The 26,495-nt window shown below is 38.9% G+C and overlaps 8 protein-coding genes across 8 annotated transcripts; 4 read left to right on the top strand and 4 right to left on the bottom strand.

The window, feature by feature from the left end:
• Positions 1-2,361: 2,361 nt before the first annotated feature.
• LOC128740919 (adult cuticle protein 1-like) lies at positions 2,362-2,869 on the bottom strand. Its single transcript, XM_053836496.1, has 2 exons — positions 2,864-2,869; positions 2,362-2,799 (listed from the first exon to the last, which is right to left on the bottom strand). The coding sequence occupies exons 1-2, from the start codon at positions 2,867-2,869 to the stop codon at positions 2,362-2,364; spliced, it is 444 nt and encodes a 147-aa protein (XP_053692471.1).
• Positions 2,870-4,139: 1,270 nt separating this feature from the next.
• On the top strand, positions 4,140-4,631 carry LOC128740918 (adult cuticle protein 1-like). Its single transcript, XM_053836494.1, has 2 exons — positions 4,140-4,145; positions 4,206-4,631. Exons 1-2 carry the CDS (start codon positions 4,140-4,142, stop codon positions 4,629-4,631), a joined length of 432 nt encoding a protein of 143 aa, XP_053692469.1.
• Positions 4,632-10,479: 5,848 nt separating this feature from the next.
• LOC128740917 (adult cuticle protein 1-like) lies at positions 10,480-10,986 on the bottom strand. The gene is made up of 2 exons (XM_053836493.1): positions 10,981-10,986; positions 10,480-10,917 (listed from the first exon to the last, which is right to left on the bottom strand). The coding sequence occupies exons 1-2, from the start codon at positions 10,984-10,986 to the stop codon at positions 10,480-10,482; spliced, it is 444 nt and encodes a 147-aa protein (XP_053692468.1).
• An 848-nt stretch (positions 10,987-11,834) lies between these two features.
• On the top strand, positions 11,835-12,326 carry LOC128740916 (adult cuticle protein 1-like). Its single transcript, XM_053836492.1, has 2 exons — positions 11,835-11,840; positions 11,901-12,326. Exons 1-2 carry the CDS (start codon positions 11,835-11,837, stop codon positions 12,324-12,326), a joined length of 432 nt encoding a protein of 143 aa, XP_053692467.1.
• A 5,484-nt stretch (positions 12,327-17,810) lies between these two features.
• LOC128740914 (adult cuticle protein 1-like) lies at positions 17,811-18,317 on the bottom strand. Its single transcript, XM_053836491.1, has 2 exons — positions 18,312-18,317; positions 17,811-18,248 (listed from the first exon to the last, which is right to left on the bottom strand). Exons 1-2 carry the CDS (start codon positions 18,315-18,317, stop codon positions 17,811-17,813), a joined length of 444 nt encoding a protein of 147 aa, XP_053692466.1.
• A 960-nt stretch (positions 18,318-19,277) lies between these two features.
• Positions 19,278-19,785, top strand: LOC128740913 (adult cuticle protein 1-like). Its single transcript, XM_053836490.1, has 2 exons — positions 19,278-19,283; positions 19,348-19,785. The coding sequence occupies exons 1-2, from the start codon at positions 19,278-19,280 to the stop codon at positions 19,783-19,785; spliced, it is 444 nt and encodes a 147-aa protein (XP_053692465.1).
• A 4,647-nt stretch (positions 19,786-24,432) lies between these two features.
• LOC128740912 (adult cuticle protein 1-like) lies at positions 24,433-24,937 on the bottom strand. The gene is made up of 2 exons (XM_053836489.1): positions 24,932-24,937; positions 24,433-24,867 (listed from the first exon to the last, which is right to left on the bottom strand). Exons 1-2 carry the CDS (start codon positions 24,935-24,937, stop codon positions 24,433-24,435), a joined length of 441 nt encoding a protein of 146 aa, XP_053692464.1.
• An 867-nt stretch (positions 24,938-25,804) lies between these two features.
• LOC128740911 (adult cuticle protein 1-like) lies at positions 25,805-26,296 on the top strand. Its single transcript, XM_053836488.1, has 2 exons — positions 25,805-25,810; positions 25,871-26,296. Exons 1-2 carry the CDS (start codon positions 25,805-25,807, stop codon positions 26,294-26,296), a joined length of 432 nt encoding a protein of 143 aa, XP_053692463.1.
• The last annotated feature ends 199 nt before the right edge of the window (positions 26,297-26,495 follow it).

Genomic DNA, 26,495 nt, shown 5'->3' with positions numbered 1-26,495 from the left:
TATTTTCAAGTCCTAGTTCGTCCAAATCCAAGTCCAAGTTCGTGTCCGAATTCAGGCTTACATATAAATTTTAAACTAATGTCATGAGATGTTCTGCCTTCTCTAGAAAATTGATTAGAGAAAGAGTCTTCAAAGTGAAACTAGCCCGCCGGAATTTTCGACTCTATTGGCTGGTAGTAAACTAATTGTGCTTACTTGATAAATTTCGGGCCAATACATGCTTTTGAAAGGTCGGTGCTTCATCTTCTGTTTATGTCTGGGCACACCATTAGAGATAGAGGAAGAGAGGGAGAAACGAAGACAGAGAGAGAGAGAGTGAGAGAGGAGAAAAGACGAAAAGAGAGGGAGTGACGGCGCGAGATGGAGAGACAGAGAGAGGAAGAGAAAGCGAGATGGAAAGGGTGAAACGGACAGTGAGAGTAAACCTGAGTGAGACGAAGAGATACAAAGCGAGACAGGCGGAAAGGAAAACAGAAACCGAAAAAGTAAAATAAACAGAGAGAGAGAGAGAGGAACAAAACAAAAAAAGAAATCGGAAAAATAACGTTAAAGGCAAAGAGAGAAAATAGAGAAAAACGGAGAGAAAGTAATGAGAAAGAGAAATGAGAAAAAATGTATAAAAAGCTAAAAAGGAAAGAAACAGAAGTGACAAAAGATAGAAACAAAGAGGATATGGATAGTGATAGATACAGAAAAAGAAAGAGAATAGAAAGAGAAAAAGAGAGAATGGTGATGGAGATGAAGATGAAGATAGAAATAGGGATAGAGACAGAGGCAGAGATAGAGACAGACACAGAAACAGAGTCAGAGACAGAGGCAGAGACAGAGATAGGGATATAGATTGAGATTGAGATATTTTTCTATGAATTGGGACAGGATGCTTATTGTAAGGTGTTTAATGTATTTTGAACAGTCGTTACGCGTACTCTATTTTGGACTTTTACGGCAAAATCAAATGAAAATTCTCCAAAATAAAGTATGCGTAACGCCTGTCCAACATCCATAACTCACCCTATATCCAGTTTTACAACCTTACGTTTTACCACACCTCTATGATCCTTTACACCAGCTGTTTTCCTACTTATTTGGTAGCCAAATTCCATTTTCGTTTGAATTTTTTCTTGTCGTTTGCAGCTACACCCCTCTTGTTTGGTTTACCTTTCAAAATTGATCAGTATTTCAAAATCAGTTTTAGCTTTGGGCAATTGGCGTGACGCCATTGTCGTTGTACCACTATTTGGTCGTCATTAAATAATGACGGCTTACCAAATTAAACCACAGAGGGCAGTAACCTCTTCTAAAGGCACTAATTTTGAAAAATTTCTCTGCATTCTTGACACCCGAAGTTATGTTAGATGTACTTTTCAGTTCGCAGCTGCAAATTTCGAAGAACATTTCGAGAAACATTTCAGGGAACTTCGATTATTTTTATTTGGCAGACTTTCTGAACACTTAACCGATTAGTGGCAGTGGCTAAAATGTTTGTCCAGAAATTTGTCCGAAACGAACTTTTCATACGTTTCATCATGTCAAAGACTTAATCGTATTCCGTCGACAAAATCTTATGAAGCTTCCTTAGGCATTTTTTTACTCCCAGATTTGGTTCACATTACGGATGATTGGAAATTTCTCAAACCAGTCCTCATCTTTGCTTTCTGGACATAGTATGACGAAACTTATACCATTTTCATCGTGTCACTCGATGACAATTTCGGGTTGCGTTCGAAAAGTACCATCATTGTTTAATGAGTTTAAGGATCAGCTGCTTTCGCCAAATTGTTGAAGGACATCACACATTGTGGATTTGGGATAATTCAATAGTAGGATCGATTCGCCACGCGCTTGTTCCAGTGAAGTGACGATGTCAATAACGCTTGTTTTCATAAAGGACAAGAGCAGCCAAATAGAAATAATACTATCGGTGAGTAAGTGTATGAAGAATGGTAATATTGGAAGAGCGCAATAAAAATAACACGTTAGACTTCCTAATAAAAGAGTGTGGCGGTAGGTCTCTCTCTTGATCGGCAATCAAGAGTTGTGGGATCGAGTCCCACCTGCCCTAAAACTAAATATTTGTGCAGTTCATAAATTTTTCAGTACATCCAATTGATTATTTTTCGCATTGTACATTTACTTCCTTTCCAAAAAACATCCAGATGGTAGAGGTAAAATATGCAGACCTGTTCGGAGCGGAATCCCTATTCCTATTCCTATCCCTATTATCGAAATGGAAATTAAAAAGACTCAATATTTACATCCATGAACTTCAAATGGTCTATTTTACAATTAAATTCAACACATTCCAATCAGTATCACATTTCCATACATATTTACAACGAGACCGCCGGTCTCCAATCCGCTTTACCAGGTTCCGGGAGCTGGAGCCAGGTTCAGCGACTTCTGGTTGACGGCGTGTCCAACCAGAGGAGCCTTGTGCACAGCACCACGGTTAGCGGCCACATAGGAAGCGGCATGCTGAACAGCAACCGGAGCAGCAACATGACCATCCCAGTGGTTCCAGTGAGCACCCTGGTAGGCTACGGCTGGAGCATAATGACCGTCCCAGCTGTTGTAGGCAACGGCAACCGGTGCACCATAACCCCAGTGATTGTTGTAAGCATTGGCGTAGGCCCAGCTATGTTGATCGTTGGACTGAACGACCGTTGGTCCTCCATGGTGGGCAGCGTAGGTTACCACGGGGGCCACGGCGTATCCGTGATGGCCGGCGTAGACCGCTGGGGCGTACGATCCTTTGGCGGCGACTGCCATGAAGGCAACCATGACTGCAGCTGCGAAACACTGTGGAAGTGAGCATATTTTAGTTAAATTAAATACTTATTTCATAAGTAAGTTAAAATTCTACCTTCATGATTACTTCTTAGAGGTTGTGCTAGACAAGTTGACTAGTTGAACGTTGGTAGGATTATGTTTGAATTCGGCGAAACATCAACAATTTATAGCAACCGTTTTGGTGGCGCCTTTCACGAATCTGGTAAGCGGAAACAAAAACGGATTGCATTTTCTGCTCAAACCGAAAACGTTTATCAACCCGTGCCGGTAGGAACAAAGATTCGTATAATAATTATTAATGGTTTTTGCAGTTGTTAAATTCCTATTAGCCACCTTATTGTTAGATCAAATTGGATTAGATCGGTCGCCCCTTGTCCAATGCGTAAGATTGATGAAGAAATCGGTTAGAGAGGAAAAAAACCACCCCTTGCGCTCCGTCAAAAACTAGTATTTTATTGCGTATAGCATTTTGTCTATGCGTGCCTGCTCATATAAAGCGGTGCTTTTACTATGGATGCAAGGTCATTCTTATCGAAATGGTTCTTTTTTTCATAAAACCGTTACCACTTGCTGGTCTTGCAGAGTTTTACGCATTTGTATTGTTGCCGGGGGTGTGTCGTTAACCGGTTTAGATAGAATATCAATCTCTTAACTCTTTGTGTATTTTCATAATTATTCTCAGGAGAGGTGGTAGAAGAAATGTTAAACCGCAAAATTCTTTTAAAATATGCAAAAGCCTAATAAAATAGTTTAAAAAGAAGTTTTTCATAATTAAATAAAAGCATTTATTTGTTATTTTGCATTCAATCTCAAAGTTAACGACAAGCAAATATTGCATGTAGACGAGATTGCGGATAAACTTGAAATTTGTAAATATTTCATACTCCATCAGGATGTTTCAATTCAATTCAAAGGTTTCAGTTTTAGTTAACAACCATAACCAATATAATGTTTGAACCGATACGCATGAACTCCCAGTGAATATTTTCTTCGGATGATGTTCGTTTTTCGTTCGACTTGACCAAATGGAAACTAACTGCAATCTATTTCCATAAATCTATAAATCTACCATAAACCGATAAACTGTCAGTCGAACTGCTCTAGGAACCCAAACAATGTGATGTCTGCATTCCACTTTGCACTGACCGAGTGACCAAATGTTTAAGTTGAAGCAAAAAATGCAAACAATTTGATTGCTTCTACTTGCTAGATTTGTGAAAGGTTCCATTCCTATCAACGATAGGAGCCAACCGAAATTATACTATAAATTGGCGATTTTTCGTCGTATTCAATCATAGTCTGATCAGCATTCAACTTGTTAACAACAGCTTCAACTCCAAATAGTCATCATGAAGGTAGAATTACGAATTAATTTAAAAATTCTGGGTAATACTTAAACAATTTTGTTTCCACAGTGTATCGCAGCTACAGTCATGGTTGCCGTGTTGGCCGTCATCGCCGAAGGATCGTACGCCTCAGCGGTCTACGCCGGTCATCACGGATACGCCGTGGCTCCGGTGGTAACCTATGCTGCCCATCACGGAGGACCAACGGTTGTTCAGTCGAATGATCATCATGGTTGGGCCTATGCCAACAATCACTGGGGCTATGCACCGGCTGCCGTTGCCTACAACAGCTGGGATGGTCATTATGCGCCAGCTGTAGCTTACCAGGGTGCTCACTGGAACCACTGGGATGGTCATGTTGCCGCTCCCGTTGCTGTTCAGCATGCTGCTTCCTATGTTGCCGCTAACCGTGGAGCTGTGCATAAGGCTCCTCTGGTTGGACACGTCGTCAACCAGAAGTCGTTGAACGTGGCTCCAGCTCCAGGAACCTGGTAAAGCCGATTAGAGACTAGCAGTCTCGTTGTTAATACGTATGGACATGTGATACTGATTGGAATGAGTTGAATTGTTTTATTTAAAAATAAACCAAATGAACTTCATGTACTTTTAAAAGTATTCTAAAATAATCCGAACTGATATGTTGGTCAAAGTATTGCTAGAAACCAAAGATTTTATATTTTCGATCATTGGTATTTTCAACTAACCGAGTGATCAAAATACCCGGTTAATAACTTGTTCATTTTTCTCTCGATTGTGACATATTTATACACAATAGTTTATTATATAGGGGAGAGACGTCTACAGTGAGACACTTTTTTTCCAAAAAATTAAATGGCTATGTTATAGTTGTAGTGTAATTATAGTATAGTGAAATTTTGTAATTTTCCTTAAGGTGAACATTGTGTAGTATGATTTTAGTAGAACAACACATCACAGAATAACTCTTAAAAGGTTGCAAATTACTTTTATTTTTTTTTAAATTGTAAGTTTTATTTTCAAATTTTTGAAAAATTGGTGAAATGTTTTTTCAGTGCATATTTTTTTATAGTAGTAGTAGTAGGGGAAAGCCACTCTCATTTCAAGGACTTGCCAATATATGTAGGTAGAATTACAGTAGATCCAAATTTGATTATCAAATGAATTTCCCACTAATGCTGTTACAGAAGGGCCAAAAGGGATTGGGCGGACCCACAAGCAGAGGCACTTGTGCGCATTCCGGGGTTATAAGAGTCGCCTTCCAGCATTAGGATCTTTCCATGTAATAAACAATTTGGCTGTACCAACTTTAACCCACGTGATGATTTGTTTGTTTTGAATTGAGAAGTGACATATTTGCTTCAGACCTTAAGGATTCGGGGTGACAATCCACTCCATCATCTAGCTTTCCACTGCAAAAATAGAACAATCTCATCAGCAGTCCTTCGTATGGAATAGAGTAACGTCCTTTGAGGTTCCATAAGTGCTTCTAATAATTAATTTAACTTTTTCATTCTGGTATCCATGTGCAGTTAAAACTCGTTTTGGCCAAAGTTTTTACTAAATAGCAGGAGATACATCATAAGCTAAAACGAAAAAAAAAATAATTAAAATAACTTATATTAGGCTTACCTATTAGCAAGGAAACAACCTAGCAGTTGCACTTCCAAAATCGAACTTTGATTTTTTGAAGCCTGTGGAATGTGTTAATACAGGCCGGACTCGATTATCCGGGGATTCGATTAACCGGGGATTCGATTATCCGGGGATTCGATTATCTTGGTTTTTAGACTCGATTATCCGGGTGAAAAAAAAAAAATATTTTTTTTTCACTGATTTATTTTAAACTCAAATGTTATAATTTTCATGCTACATGATGATTCTAGCTAGACAAGCATTGATTAACCTCCCTAAGATACAAAATTCCTTTCTTATATCCCTTTTATCGGCGAAAAAAACAAAAATAAATCCTGCGATGATGAAATTAATTTTTTTACTTAAAAATCATCATCACCATCATCATTATCATCATCATCATCATCATCGTAATCATCAGTAAAAAAATTGCAAAAAAGGAATTTTATGACTTTAGGGGAGATTGATCAATAATAAAAAAACATTTATAATACCTAAATATTGAAAAACATAACATACAAAAAATAATATTGTGCCAAAAAAATCATCAGTGGAAAAAATCGTAAGAAAGGATTTTTCTGACATTTGGGAAGATAGATCAATAATGAATAACACATTTCTGATACCAAAAAGTCAAAAAACTTGACATACCAAAAAAAAAAAATTGTACCAAAAATGATGATTCGATTATCCGGGTGATTCGATTATCCGGGCTGAAAATAAAAATGAGCACCCGGATAATCGAGTCCGGGCTGTAACTCGATTTTTCTCAGACCCGCCAGTGTCAACGAAGTCTCAATCTTGATTAGTCAGCTTGATGTCAGGAAAAGTAGAGGGCATGATAATATACCAGCAGACTTAGTGAAAGCCAACTCAGTTCGGTTTTCTGAGATTATTGCGAATATTTTCAATAAAATAATAGAATCCGGGACTTATCCTAATATCTTAAAAATCGCCAAAGTTGTTCCAGTCTTTAAATCCGGTGATACTTGCGACCCCTCTAACTATCGTCCAATTTCAACGCTATCAGTTCTGAACAAAATAATCGAAAAACTGTTAACAAACCGGCTTGTAGACTTTTTCTGTGCTAACAATATTTTGTACAAATTTCAGTATGGCTTCCGGGAAGGCTGCGGAACATCAACTGCTATTATAGAGCTAATCGATAAGTTAATCTATGAAATTGATCAAAAAAATCGTAGGTGGTTTATTTATCGACCTAAAAAAAGCATTTGACACCATACATCACGAAATCTTACTAAAAAAGCTTGAGCGTTACGGAGTAAGAGGAGTCGCTAACGATTTGATTAAAAGCTATCTAACAGATCGGAAGCAATTTGTAGGCATAAACGGTGTTCATAGTACCTTGCGCCCGATTAATATCGGAGTTCCGCAAGGAACCAATATAGGTCCCATTTTATTCTTAATATTCATTAATGATATGGGAAATTTAAAGCTTCAAGGAATACCAAAACTTTTTGCGGATGATACAGCATTATTCTATCCTCGCAGTAATGTTCAGGCTATTGTAAATGCCATTGAATCGGATTTATCAACACTCACTGAATTTTTCAACGGTAATCAACTCTCTTTAAACTTGTCAAAAACAAAATACATGATTTTTCACTCGTCGCATAAAAAAATCTCCCAACATCCAGATCCATGCATCGGCAATCTGAATATCGAAAAAGTTACAACTTTTAAATTTTTAGGGCTGCACTTAGACCCTTGTCTCTCTTGGGACACACACATTAAGCATGTATCGAGCAAAGTTTCGTCACTATGTGGTCTCATGAGAAGAGTGCGCAGCTTTGTGCCTCGTGAATCATTGCTTAAATTTTATTATGCATGCATCCATTCCATATTGCAATATTTAATTGCTGTCTGGGGCCACGCGGCGAAATCAAAACTCAAAAGAATCCAAACATTGCAAAACAGGTGCGTAAAAGTAATTTTTAACTTACCTCATTTATTTTCGACAAATTTGCTCTACTCAAGTTTAAATCACAAAATTTTACCCTTACTGGGACTGCGTGATTCTCAAACAATCATGTTTACACATAGCTCTCTACATAGCCAAAATTTTCACTGTAATATTGCCTTCGCCTCTAGGGTTATTTATTCTCACACTAGACATGCAAATGAAATACTGAGAAGCAGAGCTTCTACGAACTTAGGCTTATCGCGTATCACAAATTATGGTCCTTTGAAGTATAATTCGATTCCAGACGAACTTAAGTCTATAACTAGTAATACTCTCATGAAAAGCAAGCTGAAGCAGTATCTATTAATGAATGTAAACGAATATATTATGTAATGTGTCAACCATTTAGTATATGTGGGTTTTTCTGGCTCCTGCTGGTTTTTTCCTACATCCTAATTATATCTTGTTTGACTAAATTTTGTTTTGTGCCATAAGCGTTATCACTAAATATTAAATACTTAGTTTAGAATCCCTTCAAAGGAACTAATGTTCCATTGGGATTTCTCTTTGGCTTTCTTGTTGTAGTTTTATACTCCGTGTTGCGTTAATTTTTGTAAGTAGGTGTCCACTACCAGAGGGCTCTCGATATGAGCTCTTTGGTTGGGGGGGTTAGTGGAGGGTAAAAAAAGGCCGTGTGGCTCGCCGTCTGCCCACAACCGCGGTTTTGAGATCAGGCAGGCGGGAACCACCCAGCATCGCACCTCCCAGCTTGGCTACTCAATAGAGCATTACCAGGTATGGCCACGTGCAGGTGCTAGGTAGGGGCTTGGGATGGCTAGAGCTATATTGGACGCTCCTCATTTGCCTTCCCCATTTCATAGCCTTTGCAGTGCATATCTTTTTATGTTCAGAACCCAATTTTCTACAACTTTTGCTTAGACATAATTTTTGTAAAATCGATAATTTTCGAGATACGATCTTTACACTTTACACATGAAAATAAATATGCCGCTGTTAAAAAGAGTCTTGAATCAAAATGGCGCCAAAATCTGTGGAAGGTGCATATTTCCTCGTATCAAACACGTTTGTAAAGTTTCATCCAAATCAAAGAGGTTCGTTTCAGATTTCAGCTTTTTTTGGACGATTTGGCGTGGAACTGCTCTGCTTCGACAAAAGTTGTGGGCGCTGTCGTGGAAAATCCAGGCCAGTCCCACAGGAGAATTGCAAAACAGTTGGGAACCGACCTGTCGACCGTGTTTCGTGTGGTAAAATCATTCAAGGAGACCCAGACAACCCAGCGGCGAGCCGGCAGCGAAAGAAAAGCAAAGACCACCGACCCTGCGAAGGCAAGGAAGGTGAGGGTTTACTTCAAGCACATTTGGAACCTTTCGATTCGGGACGTAGCCAAAAGGTACATAAAGCTGTACATAACGAGTGGCACCCTCAACGGCCAAATATATAAAGAAAAAGAAGCGCCTGCCGCCCTTCCTCTGGTTCCACGAAGGTGTCACTCTGTCCTTGCCGGATCTGGCATCGTGCGAAATATGCGACTTAAAATAAAACGTTGATGATCATTTTTGTCTGTTGCATTTTTAGTACAGTCATTATACCTATTTTCAAGGCATGAAAAATGATTCAGAGTAGTTAGCAAGGTTGGTCAAAGTTATTCACTTAAGTGAGCATTGCTGATTTACGATCATAAGTTGTCCAAGGTAAAAAGTAGTTTTACTCTTGATTATTTATGAAAAATCACTGGTTTCTTTCTTCAAATCGCTATAACTCTGGATCGGCATAGAACAGCTCGTAGTTTTGAGTGATTCTTAGGTTATAAAAGTCTAGAACATGACGGAGTTGAAATTTTTGAAGTCAAGTTGTACTCATTGAGAGAAAAATTATGAATTTAGTTTTTAAATCGAATTTAACAATGTTTGGCCGCACTGCCGTTAAAAACGTTTTTCGGATTCCTTGGGCCTTAAAGCAAAAGAAAATAAGAGGATTTGACAAAAACGTGTCTTTTCTTTAAAAATGAGAGTAATTACTCCCATTAATCAAGGGGACGTCCAATCGGTACCAATCTTAGGGTTTTGCTGATCTGAAACGAACAATCTGACAATATTTGGTTGAAACCCGAAAAGGTCGATTACATGGCACTCGAACTCTTGACGTGACGACCCTTATGTCAACTGCGAATCCATCTTCAATAAAATTTTCAAGTAAACTTTCAAAAAATTTCAAGTATATCTTCACGAAAATTCAAATAATTCTTCATTAAACGTGCGTGCATTTGTTCGCACTGGCAACGATCTTGAAAACCAAACTCGCCGTTTGGATGTTGCCCAATCCTGTTCTGTATTTTCCGAATGCATTCCGTACGGTCGATGTTTTCTTCCCGAGCTGCAATCGCGTTCCCTAGGGTATCGTGGCGTAAGTTGAATGTCGCGTTATATCTACATATTTATTTAGAAATTTAGAGAAATTGTTGCACTGCTCACTTTTTAAAAAGAAAAACAAAGTATTTTGTGTATGACGTTGTATTTCTATTTCAATCGTCAATCCACGACATTAGTTTCTTTACGTGAAGTAATAGGTAACCAAGGTAAGACTCATGGATTATATCTTTGGCTTCTGGCACAATATTAGGGAAGGCGTTTTAGTTTTGATTATTTTAGAATGTCGCAAAAAATACTGTAACATTTACATCTTTGAAATTCAATTGGTTTATTTTCAAATAAAACTACTTGAACTCATTCCGATCAGTATCACATATCCATACATATTTACAAAGAGACCATTAATACTTAATCTGATTTACCAGGTTCCGGGAGCTGGAGCCAGGTTCAGGGACTTCTGGTTGACGGCGTGTCCAACCAGAGGAGCCTTGTGCACAGCACCACGGTTAGCAGCAACATAGGAAGCAGCATGCTGAACAGCAACCGGGGCTGCAACATGACCATCCCAGTGGTTCCAGTGAGCACCCTGGTAGGCTACGGTTGGAGCATAATGACCGTCCCAGCTGTTGTAGGCAACGGCAACCGGTGCACCATAACCCCAGTGATTGTTGTAAGCATTGGCATAGGCCCAGCTATGTTGATCGTTGGACTGAACGACCGTTGGTCCTCCATGGTGGGCAGCGTAGGTTACCACGGGGGCCACGGCGTATCCGTGATGACCGGCGTAGACCGCTGGGGCGAACGATCCTTTGGCGGCGACTGCCATGAAGGCAACCATGACTGCAGCTGCGAAACACTGTGGAAATGAGCATATTCTAGTTATAAATTAAATAATTATTTTATTAAATTAAAATTCTACCTTCATGATTACTTCTTAGAGGCTGAGCTAGACAAGTTGACTAGTTGAACGTTGGTAAGATTATGTTTGAATTCGACAAAACATCAACAATTTATAGCAACCGTTTTTGGCTCCTTTTTGGAGGTGCCTTTCACACGAATGTGGTAAGCGGAAGCAAGTACGGATTGCGTTTTCTGTTCAAGCCACTCACGGGAGGAGCACAGGTGTCCAATGGTTGAGGATGTGTTTACAGTTGTTAAAATCCTATTAGCCTAATTATCAGATCAGCTGGTCAAACATAGGTTTAAGTCACCGCTTGTCAAATGAGTAGGATTGGTGAAAAAATCGGTCAAAGAGGAAAAGAAACCACCCCGTCAAAATCTTATATTTTATTGCGTGTATTATTTCGTCGTTGCGTACCCACTAATGTGGTGATTTTGTTGCGTATGCATGATGCAAAGAAATTCTTATTGAAGTGGTTTATTTTTTATGGAACTTGTTTGATGGAACATGTCACATTTAATTTGTTACCGGGGGTGTGTCGCTTTTCGGTTCACTTAGAATAATTCGGTTATTCATTTGAGCTTTATTCTAAGTTTGGCAAATAGAAATAACATTAAGGAGAAGATAAAATGGATAGAACAATATGACGTCTGCATTCCTTTCTGTTGACAAATGTTGTAGCTGAAGCGAAAAACTGCAAACAATTTGATTGCTTCTACTTGCCAGATTTGTGAAAGGCTTCATTCCTATCAGTAATGGAAGGAGACAACCGAAATGATACTAGATATAAATTGGCAATTTTTGGTCGAGTTCAATCACAGTCTGATCAGCATTCAGCTTGTTAACAACAGCTTCTACTCCAAATAGTAATCATGAAGGTAGAATTAGGAATTAATTTAAAAATTCTGGGTAATTCTTAAACGGTTCTATTTCCACAGTGTATCACAGCTACAGCCATGCTTGCCATTTTGGCAGTCATCGCCGAAGGATCGTACGCCCCAGCGGTCTACGCCGGTCATCACGGATACGCCGTGGCTCCGGTGGTAACCTACGCTGCCCATCACGGAGGTCCAACGGTTGTTCAGTCGAATGATCATCATGGTTGGGCCTATGCCAACAATCACTGGGGCTATGCACCGACCGCCTTTGCCTACAACAGCAGGGATGGTCATTATGCTCCTGCTGTAGCCTATCAGGGCGCTCACTGGAACCACTGGGATGGTCATGTTGCCGCTCCCGTTGCTGTTCAGCATGCTGCCTCCTATGTTGCCGCTAACCGTGGTGCAGTGCACAAGGCTCCTCTGGTTGGACACGTCGTCAACCAGAAGTCGTTGAACGTTGCTCCAGCTCCCGGAACCTGGTAGGGTGGGAAAAACTCTTATGGGTTGGGAAAACCTTTTGGCTCCGTTTGTAAATACGTGTGGACTTGCGTCAGTGATTGAATGATATGAATAAAATTTGTTGTTGCTTAATTCAAATAATCGTTTTGTAATTATTGAACTATTGCTTTGTGTGACTTTAAAGATGTAATGTGTTCATTGTTATCTCGAATTTGAGAAACGTAAAATGTGTAAAATGGCTTACAACTGTACGTATGAGCAGATGTTATCTGAACCTTGAAAAATACGTGTTACAGGAGCACAGCCGTAGCGTGACATTGACGCGCCCTTGGCGAAGACCCGATTTAGCACTCTTTCGTTTCTGACATCCGAATTCCTTACAAGTTTTTTTTATAAGATTTTAAACCACCAACCAGATTCTGAACCTGCGCTAGATTCTGGACCACATTTCCTAATCAGATACCGTTACAAATTTTGTATCAAATTTTGGAACAGATTTGAACTAGATTCTGAATTAGATTTTGGAGCACATTTTTGATTTTTATCAGTTTTTGAACTGCCACCCAGATTTTAGATCATATTTTGGACGTGGACTAGATTGCGCGCTGTATTTTATTTATCAATTTTTTTTTCTAGATTTTGGAACAGATTTGGATCAGATTTTTAACCAAGTTTTGAATCAGACTTTGGATCAGACTTTTGGACCCAGTTTCTAGGTCTGGTTAGGACCACATTCTGAACCTGCATCAGATTCTGTACCAAATTTTGCACCATTTGTTTATTATATTTGGACCAGATTTTAAATAAGATTATAGACCTCATTTTTGATGGTATTTCGAATTAGATTCTATTCACGAACAAGATCTTGGAGCTGCATTAGATTCCAGATCAGATTTTGGACTAATTTTTTATCAGATTTGAACCAGATTTTGGATAATATTTTGGATCATAGTTTTGATCAAATTTTGGGCAAGATTCTAGGCCTGGATCAGGTTGTGGACCACACCACCACCACTACCTAGGTTTTGGATTAAGCTTTGAACCAGATTCTGGACCGTATTTTGGACCTGGACTAGATTAACCCATCAAATTTTGTTTCAGATTTTGCAACAAATTTTTAAACAGATTTGAACTAGATTTTTGGTCAGATTCAGGACTACATTTTTAACTAGATTTTGGGCATTGTTTCGACTAGACTCCCAAGCCAAACGTTGGACCTCCAACAGACTCTGGGCTTGGTTTGTACCTCATTCTGGACCTGCATCAGATTCTGGACCTGCATTCAGATTTTAAATAAGTTTTTTGACCTTATTTTTTGTCAGATTTTGGGTAAGATTCTGGACCTGAACAAGATCTTGGAGCTGCATTAGATTCTAGACCCGATTTTGGTTCACATTTTTATCAAATTTGGACCAGGTTTTGGGTAAACTTTTTGGACCACATTTTTGTTCAGGTTTCGGATTTTGAACCTGGACCAGATTTTGAATCATATATTTTACTAGATTTTAAATGGAATTTTGGACCAGATTCTCATATTGGCCCAGATTATAAACCAGATTTTGGACCACATTTTTTGTCAGTTTTGCACTAGATTTTAGGTAATATTTTGGACCATATTTTTGATTAAATTTTGGACGAGATTCTAGACCTGGATCAAATTGTGAACCACATTTTTTATCAGCTTTTGGATTACTACTCAGATTTTGATTGAGGTTTTGAACCAGATTCTGGACCGTATTTCGAACCTGGTCTAGATTAACCCATCAAATTTTGTTTCAGGTTTTGTAACAAATTTTTAAACAGATTTGAGCTAGATTTTTGGTCAGATTCAGGACTACATTTTTAACTAGATTTTGGGCATTGTTTCGACCAGATTCCCAAGCCAAACGTTGGACCTCCAACAGACTCTGGGCTTGGTTTGTACCTCATTCTGGACCTGCATCAGATTCTGGACCTGCATTCAGATTTTAAAGAAGATTTTAGACCGTATTTTTTGTCAGATTTTGGGATAGATTATGGACCTGAACAAGATCTTGGAGCTGCATTAGATTCTAGACCCGATTTTGGATAACATTTTTGTCAAATTTGGACCAGGTTTTGGGTAAACTTTTTGGACCACAGTTTTGCTCAGGTTTCATATTTTGAACCTGGACCAGATTTTGAATCACATTTTTTATTAGATTTTAAATCAAATTTTGGACTAGATTCTCAAATTGGCCCAGATTATAAACCAGATTTTGGACCACATTTCTTGTTAGTTTTGGACTAGTTTTTGGGTAATATTTTGGACCATATTTTTCATTAAATTTTGGACGAGATTTTAGACCTGCACCAAATTGTGAACCACATTTTTTAGCAGCATTTGAACCACTACTCAAATTTTGAATTAGGTATTGAACCAGATTCTGGACAGTATTTCGAATCTGGAGTAGATTAACCCATCAAATTTTGTTTTAGGTTTTGTGACAAATTTTTAAATAGATTTGAACTAGATTTTGGGTCAGATTTAGGACTACATTTTTATTTGGGCATTGTTTCGACCAGACTCCCAAATTAAACGTTGGACCTCCATCAGACTCTGGGTTTGATTTGGACCTCATTCAGGAGCTGCATCAGATTCTGGACCAAATTTCGGACCACATTTTTATCAGATTGGGACTAGATTTTAAATAAGATTTTAGACCTCATTTTTGATTAGATTTTGGGTTAGATTCTAGATCCGGAAAATATCTTGGAGCTGCATCAGATTCTAGATCCGAATTTGGACCTCTTTTTTATCAAATTTGGACCAGTAACCAATTTGAATAACATTTTGGACCACATTTTTTGTTCAGGTTTCATATTTTGAACATTTACCAGATTTTGAAGCAAATTTTTTATCAGATTTTGGATCAGATTCTAGACCTGGTTCTGGAGCATGAAGTAGCGTGACTTTGTGGCGGTCTTGGCGAAACCTGCTTTGGCGCTCCCTCGTTTCTTAAATCAGTGCTCCTTCGAAGTTTATTGTGTTTTTTTATGGAATTAGACTGTCATATAAGATTCGTATAACTTCCTATATCCAGTACTTCGCATCATTCGAGAGTGTCTTATTTTTGGTACCCGCTAGAGCTAGTGCCCTTGGCGGGGGTCAGTCTGGCCAACTGCACGCTACGACGCTGCATTAGGGGTTTTGACAAGTTGAAAAGAATAGTTTAATGGTCGTGCTGTGTATTCTGCATATAAAGGATTTTTTGAACTTTTGAACCACAGCGGACGAGATTTCACCAATATTTGCAATCAACATGGTCAGGAGGGGAAGATGGGTTCGAACCCGGTTATAATTGGCTCCCATTATGGCTTGATGCGTTCTGCGGATTCCCCGAGCTTGGGTAAAGAGGAATGTTATACATATAATAAGCGTTGCTTCAATGATTCTCCTTTTCCTAATTTTCCGCTCTTTTCCTATCATGTCTTGAGAGGCTATAAAACACCTTCATTTTATTATTTTATTCTAATGTTTCCTCCTTTGATTGCAGAAAAAACTACCAATACGAAAAATTAAGTAAATACCTGGCGTCATTTCAAAGGTGTCAGGGTGGTCATAATAAAATATTCGAAAGAATAAATAAACAATTTTCAGCACTTTACGTAGTTGTGCAGCATATGCGTATTAAATTTTCATCAATATTGCAATAGGGTAAACGCACCATTAGTGGTGGTAGTACCAGTTGTGGTGGAAACTCGAATTATTCCATTATTTTTGCAGATTTTGGTACAAGTTTGATATTTATCAAATAATACTGTTACTGGTGGTTCGATACTTATCACCCAGCTAGCACCAACTTGTATATCAATGTACGAAAACTATCGTAAATATCTCCTAACAAACTCGAAATCGTAACTAAAGCTGGATAAAGTGGGATCAAGTTGATTTTCTGTCGTATATAATGATAATGACTGACATACATACGATTGTCAGCACAAAATCGTAGAGTAGTACGGAGCGACTCGCGCTTAATCGGATATTATCGTATATAAATACTTATATAGTCGTAATGCTCAAAATTATTCGTAATCACGTTATCGCCTCCAAAATAGTACGGATATGCCAATTATGCGCATGAAATACGATTTATTTAGCATGTATATCTGTACGTCTTGCTGATTTTTACCTTTTTTATGCATATTAAAATGCTAGCTGGGTTATACTTATTTTTAAGGCATCAACAATGATTCAGAGTAGTTAGCAAGCTTGGTCAAAGTTATTCAATTAAGTGAGCATTGTTGATTTACGATTATAAGTTGTCCAAGGTAAAAAGAAGTTTTACTCTCGATTAGTTATGAAAAATCACTGGTTTCTTTCTTCAAATCGCTATAACTCTGGATCGGCATAGAACAGCTCGTAGTTTTGAGTGATTCTTAGGTTATAAAAGTCTAGAATATGACGGAGTTGAAATTTTTGAAGTCAAGTTGTACTCATTGAGAGAAAAATTATGAATTTAGTTTTTAAATCGAATTTAACAATGTTTGGCCGCACTGCCGTTAAAAACGTTTTTCGGATTCCTTGGGCCTTAAAGCAAAAGAAAATAAGAGGATTTGACAAAAACGTGTGTTTTCTTAAAAAATGAGAGTAATTACTCCCATTAATCAAGGGGACGTCCAATCGGTACCAATCTTAGGGTTTTGCTGATCTGAAACGAACAATCTGACAATATTTGGTTCAAACCCGAAAAGGTCACTTGACGTGACGACCCATACCTATGTAAACTGCGAATCCATCTTTTATAAAATTTTCAAGTATACTTTAAAAACATTTCAAGTACACTCAAGTCGCTTTTTACGCGAAGAATACGTTCTGCGTAAATCAAAACCGCTTAAATTCCGAAATTCGCGTAAAAAAACTGCGTAAATTCCGAAATTCGTGTAAAAAATGAACCGCGTAAAAAGCGACTTCAATCTTCACGAAAATTCAAATGATTCTTCATTAAACGTGCGTGCATTTGTTCGCACTGGTAACGATCTTGAAAACCAAACTCGCCGTTTGGATGTTGCCCAATCCTGTTCTGTATTTTCCGAATGCATTCCGTACGGTCGATGTTTTCTTCCCGAGCTGCAATCACGTTCCCCAGGGTATCGTGGCATAAGATGAATGTCGCGTTATATCTACATATTTATTTAGAAATTTAGAGATATTGTTGCACTGCTCACTTTTTATAAAGAAAAACAAAGTATTTTGTCCATGACGTTGTAATTCCATTTCATTCGTCAATCCACGGCATTAGTTTCTTTACGTAAAGTAATAGATAACCAAGGTAAGACTCGTGGATTATACGCAATCTTTGGCTTCTGACAAAATATTAGGGAAGGCGTTTTAGTTTTGATTATTTTAGAATGTCGCAAAAAATATTGTAACATTTACATCTTTGAAATTCAATTGGTTTATTTTCAAATAAAACTACTTTAACTCATTCCGATCAGTATCACATATCCATACATATTTACAAAGAGACCATTAATACTTAATCTGATTTACCAGGTTCCGGGAGCTGGAGCCAGGTTCAGAGACTTCTGGTTGACGGCGTGTCCAACCAGAGGAGCCTTGTGCACAGCACCACGGTTAGCGGCAACATAGGAAGCGGCATGCTGAATAGCAACTGGAGCGGCAACATGACCATCCCAGTGGTTCCAGTGAGCACCCTGGTAGGCTACGGCTGGAGCATAATGACCATCCCAGCTGTTGTAGGCAACGGCAACCGGTGCACCATAACCCCAGTGGTTGTTGTAAGCATTGGCATAGGCCCAGCTATGTTGATCGTTGGACTGAACGACCGTTGGTCCTCCATGGTGGGCAGCATAGGTTACCACGGGGGCCACGGCGTATCCGTGATGACCGGTGTAGACCGCTGGGGCGTACGATCCTTCGGAAATGACTGCCAAAACGGCAACCATGACTGTAGCTGCGATACACTGTGGAAACAGATTCGTTTAAGTCTTATCCGAGATTTCAATATTAATTCGTAATTCTCCTACCTTCATGATGACTATTTGGAGTTGAAGCTGTTGTTAACAAGTTGAATGCTGATCAGACTATGATTGAATTCAACGAAAAGTAGTCAATTTATAGTACCAATTATTTCGGTTGACTCATATCATTGATAGGAACGGATCCTTTCACAAAACTAGCAAGTAGCAGTAATCACATTGCGTTTTGTCATTCGACCATTGCAGAAAAGAATGCAGACGCCATGCTGTTTTATCCGTTTTATTTTAAACTTTATTTTATTTCAACTAAAACATCTCCTTACGAAATTTGGAATACATAAAGCTAAAATAAATAAACGTTACTAATTGCACCCAAAGAACGATTATAGTTTAGACGAGATAAAAATCTCCTCTTAAATAGCTCTCGTTAATGTCAATGTTCAAGGTAACTATTAACGTTGCTAAATAATGATTATTATTCTAAGCGACGCTTAGTAAGCGTACCGTCAACGACACATCCACAGCAACAAATTAAATACATAATATTCTACTAGGCCAAGAGTAACGGTTTTTACAAAAAATAAACCTGGCTTTCGTAACAAAGCCATTGGCTTAATGGGTACGCATCGACAAAATAACACACGCAATAAAATACAGGATTTGAACGGTGTGGTTTCTTCTCCTCTTTGACTGATTTTTTCATCAATCTTACGCATTTGACAAGCGGCGTACGGTTTAAATCAATTTGATCAAATGATCTGATAATTAGGGTAATAGGAGTTTAACAACTGTAAACACATCTACAACTATCGGACAACCGTGTTGCTCCTGCGAGTGGCTTAAGCACAAAATGCAATCCGTACTTGCTTCCGCTTACCAGATTCGTGTGAAAGGCACCTCCAAAAAGGAGCCAAAAACGGTTGCTATAAATTGTTGATGTTTCATCGAATTCAAACATAATCTTACCAACGTTCAACAAGTCAACTTGTCTAGCACAACTTCTAAGAAGTAATCATGAAGGTAGAATTTTAACTGACTTATAAATTAGGTATTCAATTTTACTTAAACATGCTCATTTCCACAGTGTTTCGCAGCTGCAGTCATGGTTGCCTTCATGGCAGTCGCCGCCAAAGGATCGTACGCTCCAGCGGTCTACACCGGCCATCACGGATACGCCGTGGCCCCCATGGTAACCTACGCTGCCCACCATGGAGGACCAACGGTCGTTCAGTCCAACGATCAACATAGCTGGGCCTATGCCAATGCTTACAACAACCACTGGGGTTATGGTGCACCGGTTGCCGTTGCCTACAACAGCTGGGATGGTCATTATGCTCCAGCCGTAGCCTACCAGGGCGCTCACTGGAACCACTGGGATGGTCATGTTGCTGCCCCAGTTGCTGTTCAGCATGCGGCTTCCTATGTGGCCGCTAACCGTGGTGCTGTGCACAAGGCTCCTCTGGTTGGACACGCCGTCAACCAGAAGTCGCTGAACCTGGCTCCAGCTCCCGGAACCTGGTAAAGCAGATTGGGTATTGATTGGCTCTCCTTGTAAATATGTATGGATGCGTGATACTGTCATTCCGATCAGTAAAATAATTTTATTTAAAAATAAACCAAATGAACTAAATGAACCCATTTACTGCTTTCTCTGGTATTGCCGACATTAAAAATTTCCCCCAGTTGGTTGCACTCTAAAGTGGCTTGGGTTTAGTATACTTTCTTTATTTTGAACCAATCTTGCCGATATCATAGTTCAGCATGCGTGTATTTCCAATGTTCCAATGTTCACAACAATTTCTCTTTCTACAAATAAAAAGTACATAAGCCTAATGGCTACAGAGTTTATGGAATTTATGCTTACGAACTCTATTATTATGGGGGATTCACAAAATAGGTATTCACTTGCCGTATAATTTTTGTACAAAATATTTAGAACTCATTCCACGTGAAGTGACCGGGACTGAGCTTTTCTTAACAATATTGCCAGCTTTTCAAATTTTTTGTTTGATTGATAATGCTAGTTATGGGAACGGGTATTGATTTAAAGCGGCGTAAAATAGTTTAATTATTTGATTATAGCATTGTAAAATGTATTTCAGCTCGCATGATAGACATGAGGCTAATAGTCCTTTAGTTATTCATACGGAAAACGGAAAAGTTACATGCTTCCACAACAGCACAAAGTATATTTTATAGTGCATAGCGACTCACTGCTTCAACAAGGTGTAATTTTGCTTTTGATTTTACATTAGAAATTGAGGATTACTTGTTCTAAAATGTTGTATCTTGGTATCGGTTCAAATATATCTCGATGAGTGATTCTAATGTATAAAAATACAAGGTATGCAACCCTAAGGGTTGTACGAAAGAGTGACGTAGGACTATGTGTTTCTTGTTCCTGAGTGAATGAGCCATAGTGCCATTTCAAAAGGCACATAATTATCATGGCATTCGAGCTCCTAGTAACCCAGGAAACAATGTAAGTTTTATTGTACACTTATGGTAGTTTTCATGACCAATTTTGGTCTTAAATGCCATCATAAGAGTGTAATAAAACCCAAATTGTTACCTGGGAAGTGTTCGGCAATTTTAAAGGCCACCGAGTAATAATTAAGGATAGAATTAATTTTTTTCATCTGAAAATATCCCTTCAACTTTATCAGCAACAGCAAAAAATGTTTAATGGAATACCGTCATCCGGGGCGAGATTGTGCCAAAAAAGCATATATTTTTGTTCTTTAGCTCAGTATACACACAATTTAGGAACTAAATTGATTTCAAACCTGTCAATATATATTAAATTGTTAAATTAACAACTACCGTAGAGATGGTTTAGTTACAATGACCCTAATTTTACTGGAAGTGCATGAACTTTGGCACAATCTCACCCCTTCTACGGGGGGTGAAATTGTGCCAAAAACATAAAGTTAGGCTAAAAACCTAAACAGTGAATATTAGCATGTTTATTAACAATACACATAAATATTTGTATAAAGTAGTCCATATGGGGCCGTCCATGAACTAAGTGGACTATTAGGGGCAGGGGGTCGGCCAAAAACAACGCATCATACAAAAAGTTTGATCGAAAATAATCCGGAGAGGTCTGAAATAACTAAAACTAAGTTGGTAGTCAATGGACAGCCTTTATATAGCCAGTAGCATTTCTAGGGTTAACATGGGAGAGATATATGAAGGGATGTATCCTAAGGGGGCATACCTTTGATCTTTTAACAAAAGTAGCCATTACTTCGTTCGAGATTCCGCGACCGCAGAACATGTGGCCTATCCCACCCCTCCTCCTCCTTAAAACTGGCAGTTTATACACGGTATAATATATTTGTCTTATATTAGAGTGTTTGCTCCAAAATGGATAATGCAATCTAATCTGTCAAAATATTGTGCTCAATAGTAAAGAACGTGAGTGTACTGGTGTTTATTGACGAATTTTATTGTGTATGTGAAATCCACAAATTAGATCGATTATTATGGTTTGGCACAATCTCACCCCCGTGAAGCTCGAAAAGTACAAAGTTTCGAAAAATATTATTTTCGTAATCAAAACTTATCCAACGCATAATAACCTTTCAATACATTGTAAATGATTAGTTTATATACCTTCAAAATAGCAAGTTGATGCGATTTCTTGTTTTGGTTTATGCAAGACATTTTTAACAAGCGTTATTTCCGAGTGTTTTTAATCGCGAACTTTGAAACCCTGTTTAGGCTAAATAGTTTGCTAATATTATCTGTGTTCCATTCTAAGTTATGAATAAATATGTTATGTTCATCATCATTTTGAACTTAGGTCACCAGTTTCTATAGATATAAAAAAATTTCACAAATAAACATTTTTGGTTTTTGGCACAATATCACCCCCGTGGCACAATCTCACCCCGGATGGCGGTATTGTTGTAGCTTATATAGCTGTAGTTTGACTTGCAGTGCCACAAAAACTTGGTTGTACTTGGCGTTACGTTTTAGGTACGACTAACTAAAACTATTAGCGAGATAAGTTATTTTCTATTATGAATGCTTGCCCAACTTGATCGAGAAAATTTCATTTAACCTTCTTCAATTCGTTTGCGGCTTACCCTGCATAATACGTACATTTTGCCTCGATAGTACGTACATTTTCCAGCAACATTTTATTTGTTTCATTCCAAGTTTCACAAAGGGTAAAATCTTTGATTTAAAAAAAAAACAAAAATTAACTGCTATATTAAATCAATACCACTAAGATATATATTTATTCAATAGTATATAAACATTTGCAAATTTCATGCAATATTAAGCATAATACAACAATGCTTCAAAGCCAAAAATTGTGATTCTATAGTACGTATATTTTGGTAATACGTACGCTAAACAAAGCAAAGGTGTACGTATTATCGAGGTATACCTGTACTATGTTACGCTCATTAGTATAGTAGCTATTAGCATTTGAAATCTTTCATTCAAACGTTACACTTCTATTTTTCGTTTTCACAAAGGTACCCGGTATAGTAAACAAAGCCGTAGTCCTATGTCAAAAATCTGGAAAGCCCGATGAGTTTGGATATTTTGGGATCAAATTGAATTAAAAATATTTGGCAGCTCTGTCGCTCGGATTCCACGTTTGAACTACTTCTATTTAGGTTACAACGCGTGATTAGCATTTGAATGCTAACAATTGTAAAGAACCCAAGCCCAATCTGTAAACAAACCGAGTGAGAGTTACCTCTTGCTGGACTAACGAAACTCAAATAGCAAGCTGGTTGTTTTTATGCTATCCAATCCTGTTCCGTCACGTCCGAATATGGTCCGTTCTGTTATATTCCTAAGCTTCCATAGAGAATGTACTCGAAAAAAAAAACGCTACATTTTGTGTATAACTGTTTATGGCATGGGTAAAAATTGATGACATTTTCGGTGAAACTAGATTAGAGTTTAATGTTTACATGTGCGAAATTTCCTAACAATCTGTCAATTGGTTATCGAGATCGAGACGGCTTCCAAGCAAGAAGTGCTTCGACAAAAAATTATGGGAGTGTCGTGGAAAATCCAGGTCAGTCCCACAGGTAGATCGCGAAACAGTTGGTAACCGACCCAGCGGATGACCCTAGATAACCCAGCGGCGAGCTGGCAGCAGAAGAAAAGCGAAGACGACCGACCCCGAGAAGCCCAGAGAAGGCAAGGAAGGTGAGAGATTATTTCAAGCACATTCCGAACCTTTCGTTTCGGGACGTAGCCAAAAGGTCCATTCTTGCGGATGGTTTGTCCAGCAGACAATGAAGCGGGACAGGGGTCATGTCTTCAAGGTAAGGAAAGCGCCTAACCGAACCGATAGACAGAATACGGAGACCAAATCTCGTGCCAAAAAGCTGTACCGCGAGTGGTTGATGCAGCCGAAATGCATCGTAATGGACGACAAGACGTACTACATTAAAGTGGCCGGGAGTTTTTCGTCGGCAAGTCCCGTCTAGATGTTCCAGAGAAGTGTCGGAAAAAGAAAGTCGCCAAATTTTCCAAAAAGTACTTGGTGTCGCAGGCAAGCTGGTGGTGCGGTCGTACATAACGACTGGCACCATCAACGGCCAAGAAATTTCAAGTATATCTTCACGAAAATTTAAATAATTCTTTATTAAACGTGCGTGCATTTGTCCGCACTGGCAACGATCTTGAAAACCAAACTCGTCGTTTGGATGTTGTCCAATCCTGTTCTGTATTTTCCGAAAGCATTCCGTACGGTCTATGTTTTCTTCCGGAGCTGCAATCGCGATCCCCAGGGTTTCGTGGCATAAGTTGAATGTCGCGTTTTATCTACATATTTATTTAAAAATTTAGAGAACTTGTTGCATTGCTCAGTTTTTAAAAAGAAATACAAAGTATTTTGTCCATGACGTGGTAATTCCATTTCAATCGTCAATCCACGGCATTAGTTTCTTTACGTGAAGTAATAGGTAACCAAGGTATGGCTCATGGATTATACGCAATCTTTGGCTCCTGACGAAATATCAGGGAAGGCGTTTCAGTTTTGATTTTTTTTGAATGCTATAAAAAATACTCTAATATTTATATCTTTGAAGTTCAATTGGTTTATTTTTAAATAAAATTATTCAACTCATTCCGATCAGTATCACACATCCATACGTATTTACAAGGAGAGCCAATCAATACCCTATCTGCTTTACCAGGTTCCGGGAGCTGGAGCCAGGTTCAGTGACTTCTGGTTGACGGCGTGTCCAACCAGAGGAGCCTTGTGCACAGCACCACGGTTAGCGGCAACATAGGAAGCGGCATGCTGAACAGCAACTGGAGCGGCAACATGACCATCCCAGTGGTTCCAGTGAGCACCCTGGTAAGCTACGGCTGGAGCATAATGACCATCCCAGCTGTTGTAGGCAACGGCGGTCGGTGCATAACCCCAGTGATTGTTGTAAGCATTGGCATAGGCCCAGCTATGTTGATCGTTGGACTGAACGACCGTTGGTCCTCCATGGTGGGCAGCGTAGGTTACCACCGGAGCCACAGCGTATCCGTGATGACCAGCGTAGACCGCTGGGGCGTACGATCCTTTGGCGGCAACTGCCATGAAGGCAACCATGACTGCAGCTGCGAAACACTATGAAAATCAACATGTTTAAGTTAAATTGAACATTCAAGTTATAAGTCAATTAAAATTCTACCTTCATGATTACTTCTTAGAGGCTGAGCTAGGCAAGTTGACTAGTTGAACGTTGGTAAGATTATGTTTAAATTCGACGAAACATCAACAATTTATAGCAACCGTTTTGGCTCCTTTTTGGAGGTGCCTTTCACACGAATCTGGTAAGCGGAAGCAAGTACGGATTGCGTTTTCTGTTCAAGTCACTAGCGGGAGGAGCACAGGTGTCCAATAGTCGAGGATGTGTTTGCAGTTGTTAAACTCCTATTAGCCTAATTATCAGATCAGTTGGTTAAATTGGTTTAAGTCGGTCGCCGCTTGTCAAATGCGTAAGATTGATGAAAAATTGGTTAAAGAGGAAAAAAAACTACACCGTTCAAATCCTGTATTATTTTGTCGTTGCGTACCAGCTAAGGCGGCAGTTTTGTTGCGGCTGCATGATATAAAGACAATTCTATTGAAGTGCTCTGTTTTCTGTGAAACCAGTTTGATGGAACATGACGCATTTAATTTATTACTGGGGGCTGGGGGTGTGTCGCTTTTTGATTTAGTTAGAATAATAATCATTTAATCGTACATTTATTTCAGCATTATTCTAAATTCAGCAAATAGGTGTAGAAATAAGTTTAAGGATAAGATAAAATGGCTAAAACAGTATGACGTCTGCATTCCTTTCTGTACCGGTCGAATGACAAATGCTTTAGCTGAAGTGAAAAAATGCAAACAATTTGATTGCTGCTACTTGCCAGATTTGTGAAAGGCTTCATTCCTATCAGTAATGGAAGGAGACAACCGAAATGATACTAGATATAAATTGACAATTTTTGGTCGAATTAAATCATAGTCTGATCAGCATTCAGCTTGTTAACAACAGCTTCTACTCCAAATAGTAATCATGAAGGTAGAATTACGAATTAATTTAAATATTCTGGGTAATACTTAAACGATTCTGTTTCCACAGTGTATCGCAGCTACAGTCATGCTTGCCATTTTGGCAGTCATCGCCGAAGGATCGTACGCCCCAGCGGTCTACGCCGGTCATCACGGATACGCTGTGGCTCCGGTGGTAACCTATGCTGCCCATCACGGAGGACCAACGGTTGTTCAGTCGAATGATCATCATGGTTGGGCCTATGCCAACAATCACTGGGGCTATGCACCGGCTGCCGTTGCCTACAACAGCTGGGATGGTCATTATGCTCCTGCGGTAGCCTACCAGGGCGCTCACTGGAACCACTGGGATGGTCATGTTGCCGCTCCAGTTGCTGTTCAGCATGCTGCTTCCTATGTGGCCGCTAACCGTGGAGCTGTACACAAGGCTCCTCTGGTCGGACATGCCGTTAACCAGAAATCACTGAACCTGGCTCCAGCTCCCGGAACCTGGTAGAGTGGGAAAGGCATTTGTGATATGTAAAAACTATGAATTGTTTTTTGTAAATACGTGCGGACTTGTGTCAGTGATTGGATGATTTGAATAAATATTATTGTAGCACAATATGGTTTATCCTACAATTTTAATCCATCTGCATAAATGTGACCTTCAATGAAAGAATATATTAGGAAGTCCCACAAACAGCAAATAAGTA

The sequence above is a fragment of the Sabethes cyaneus genome, chromosome 3, assembly GCF_943734655.1.
Source record: "Sabethes cyaneus chromosome 3, idSabCyanKW18_F2, whole genome shotgun sequence".
Classification (NCBI taxonomy): domain Eukaryota; kingdom Metazoa; phylum Arthropoda; class Insecta; order Diptera; family Culicidae; genus Sabethes; species Sabethes cyaneus.
The sequence above is the reverse complement of the archived record's forward strand: the minus strand, read 5'-3'. Positions and strand labels throughout refer to the sequence as shown.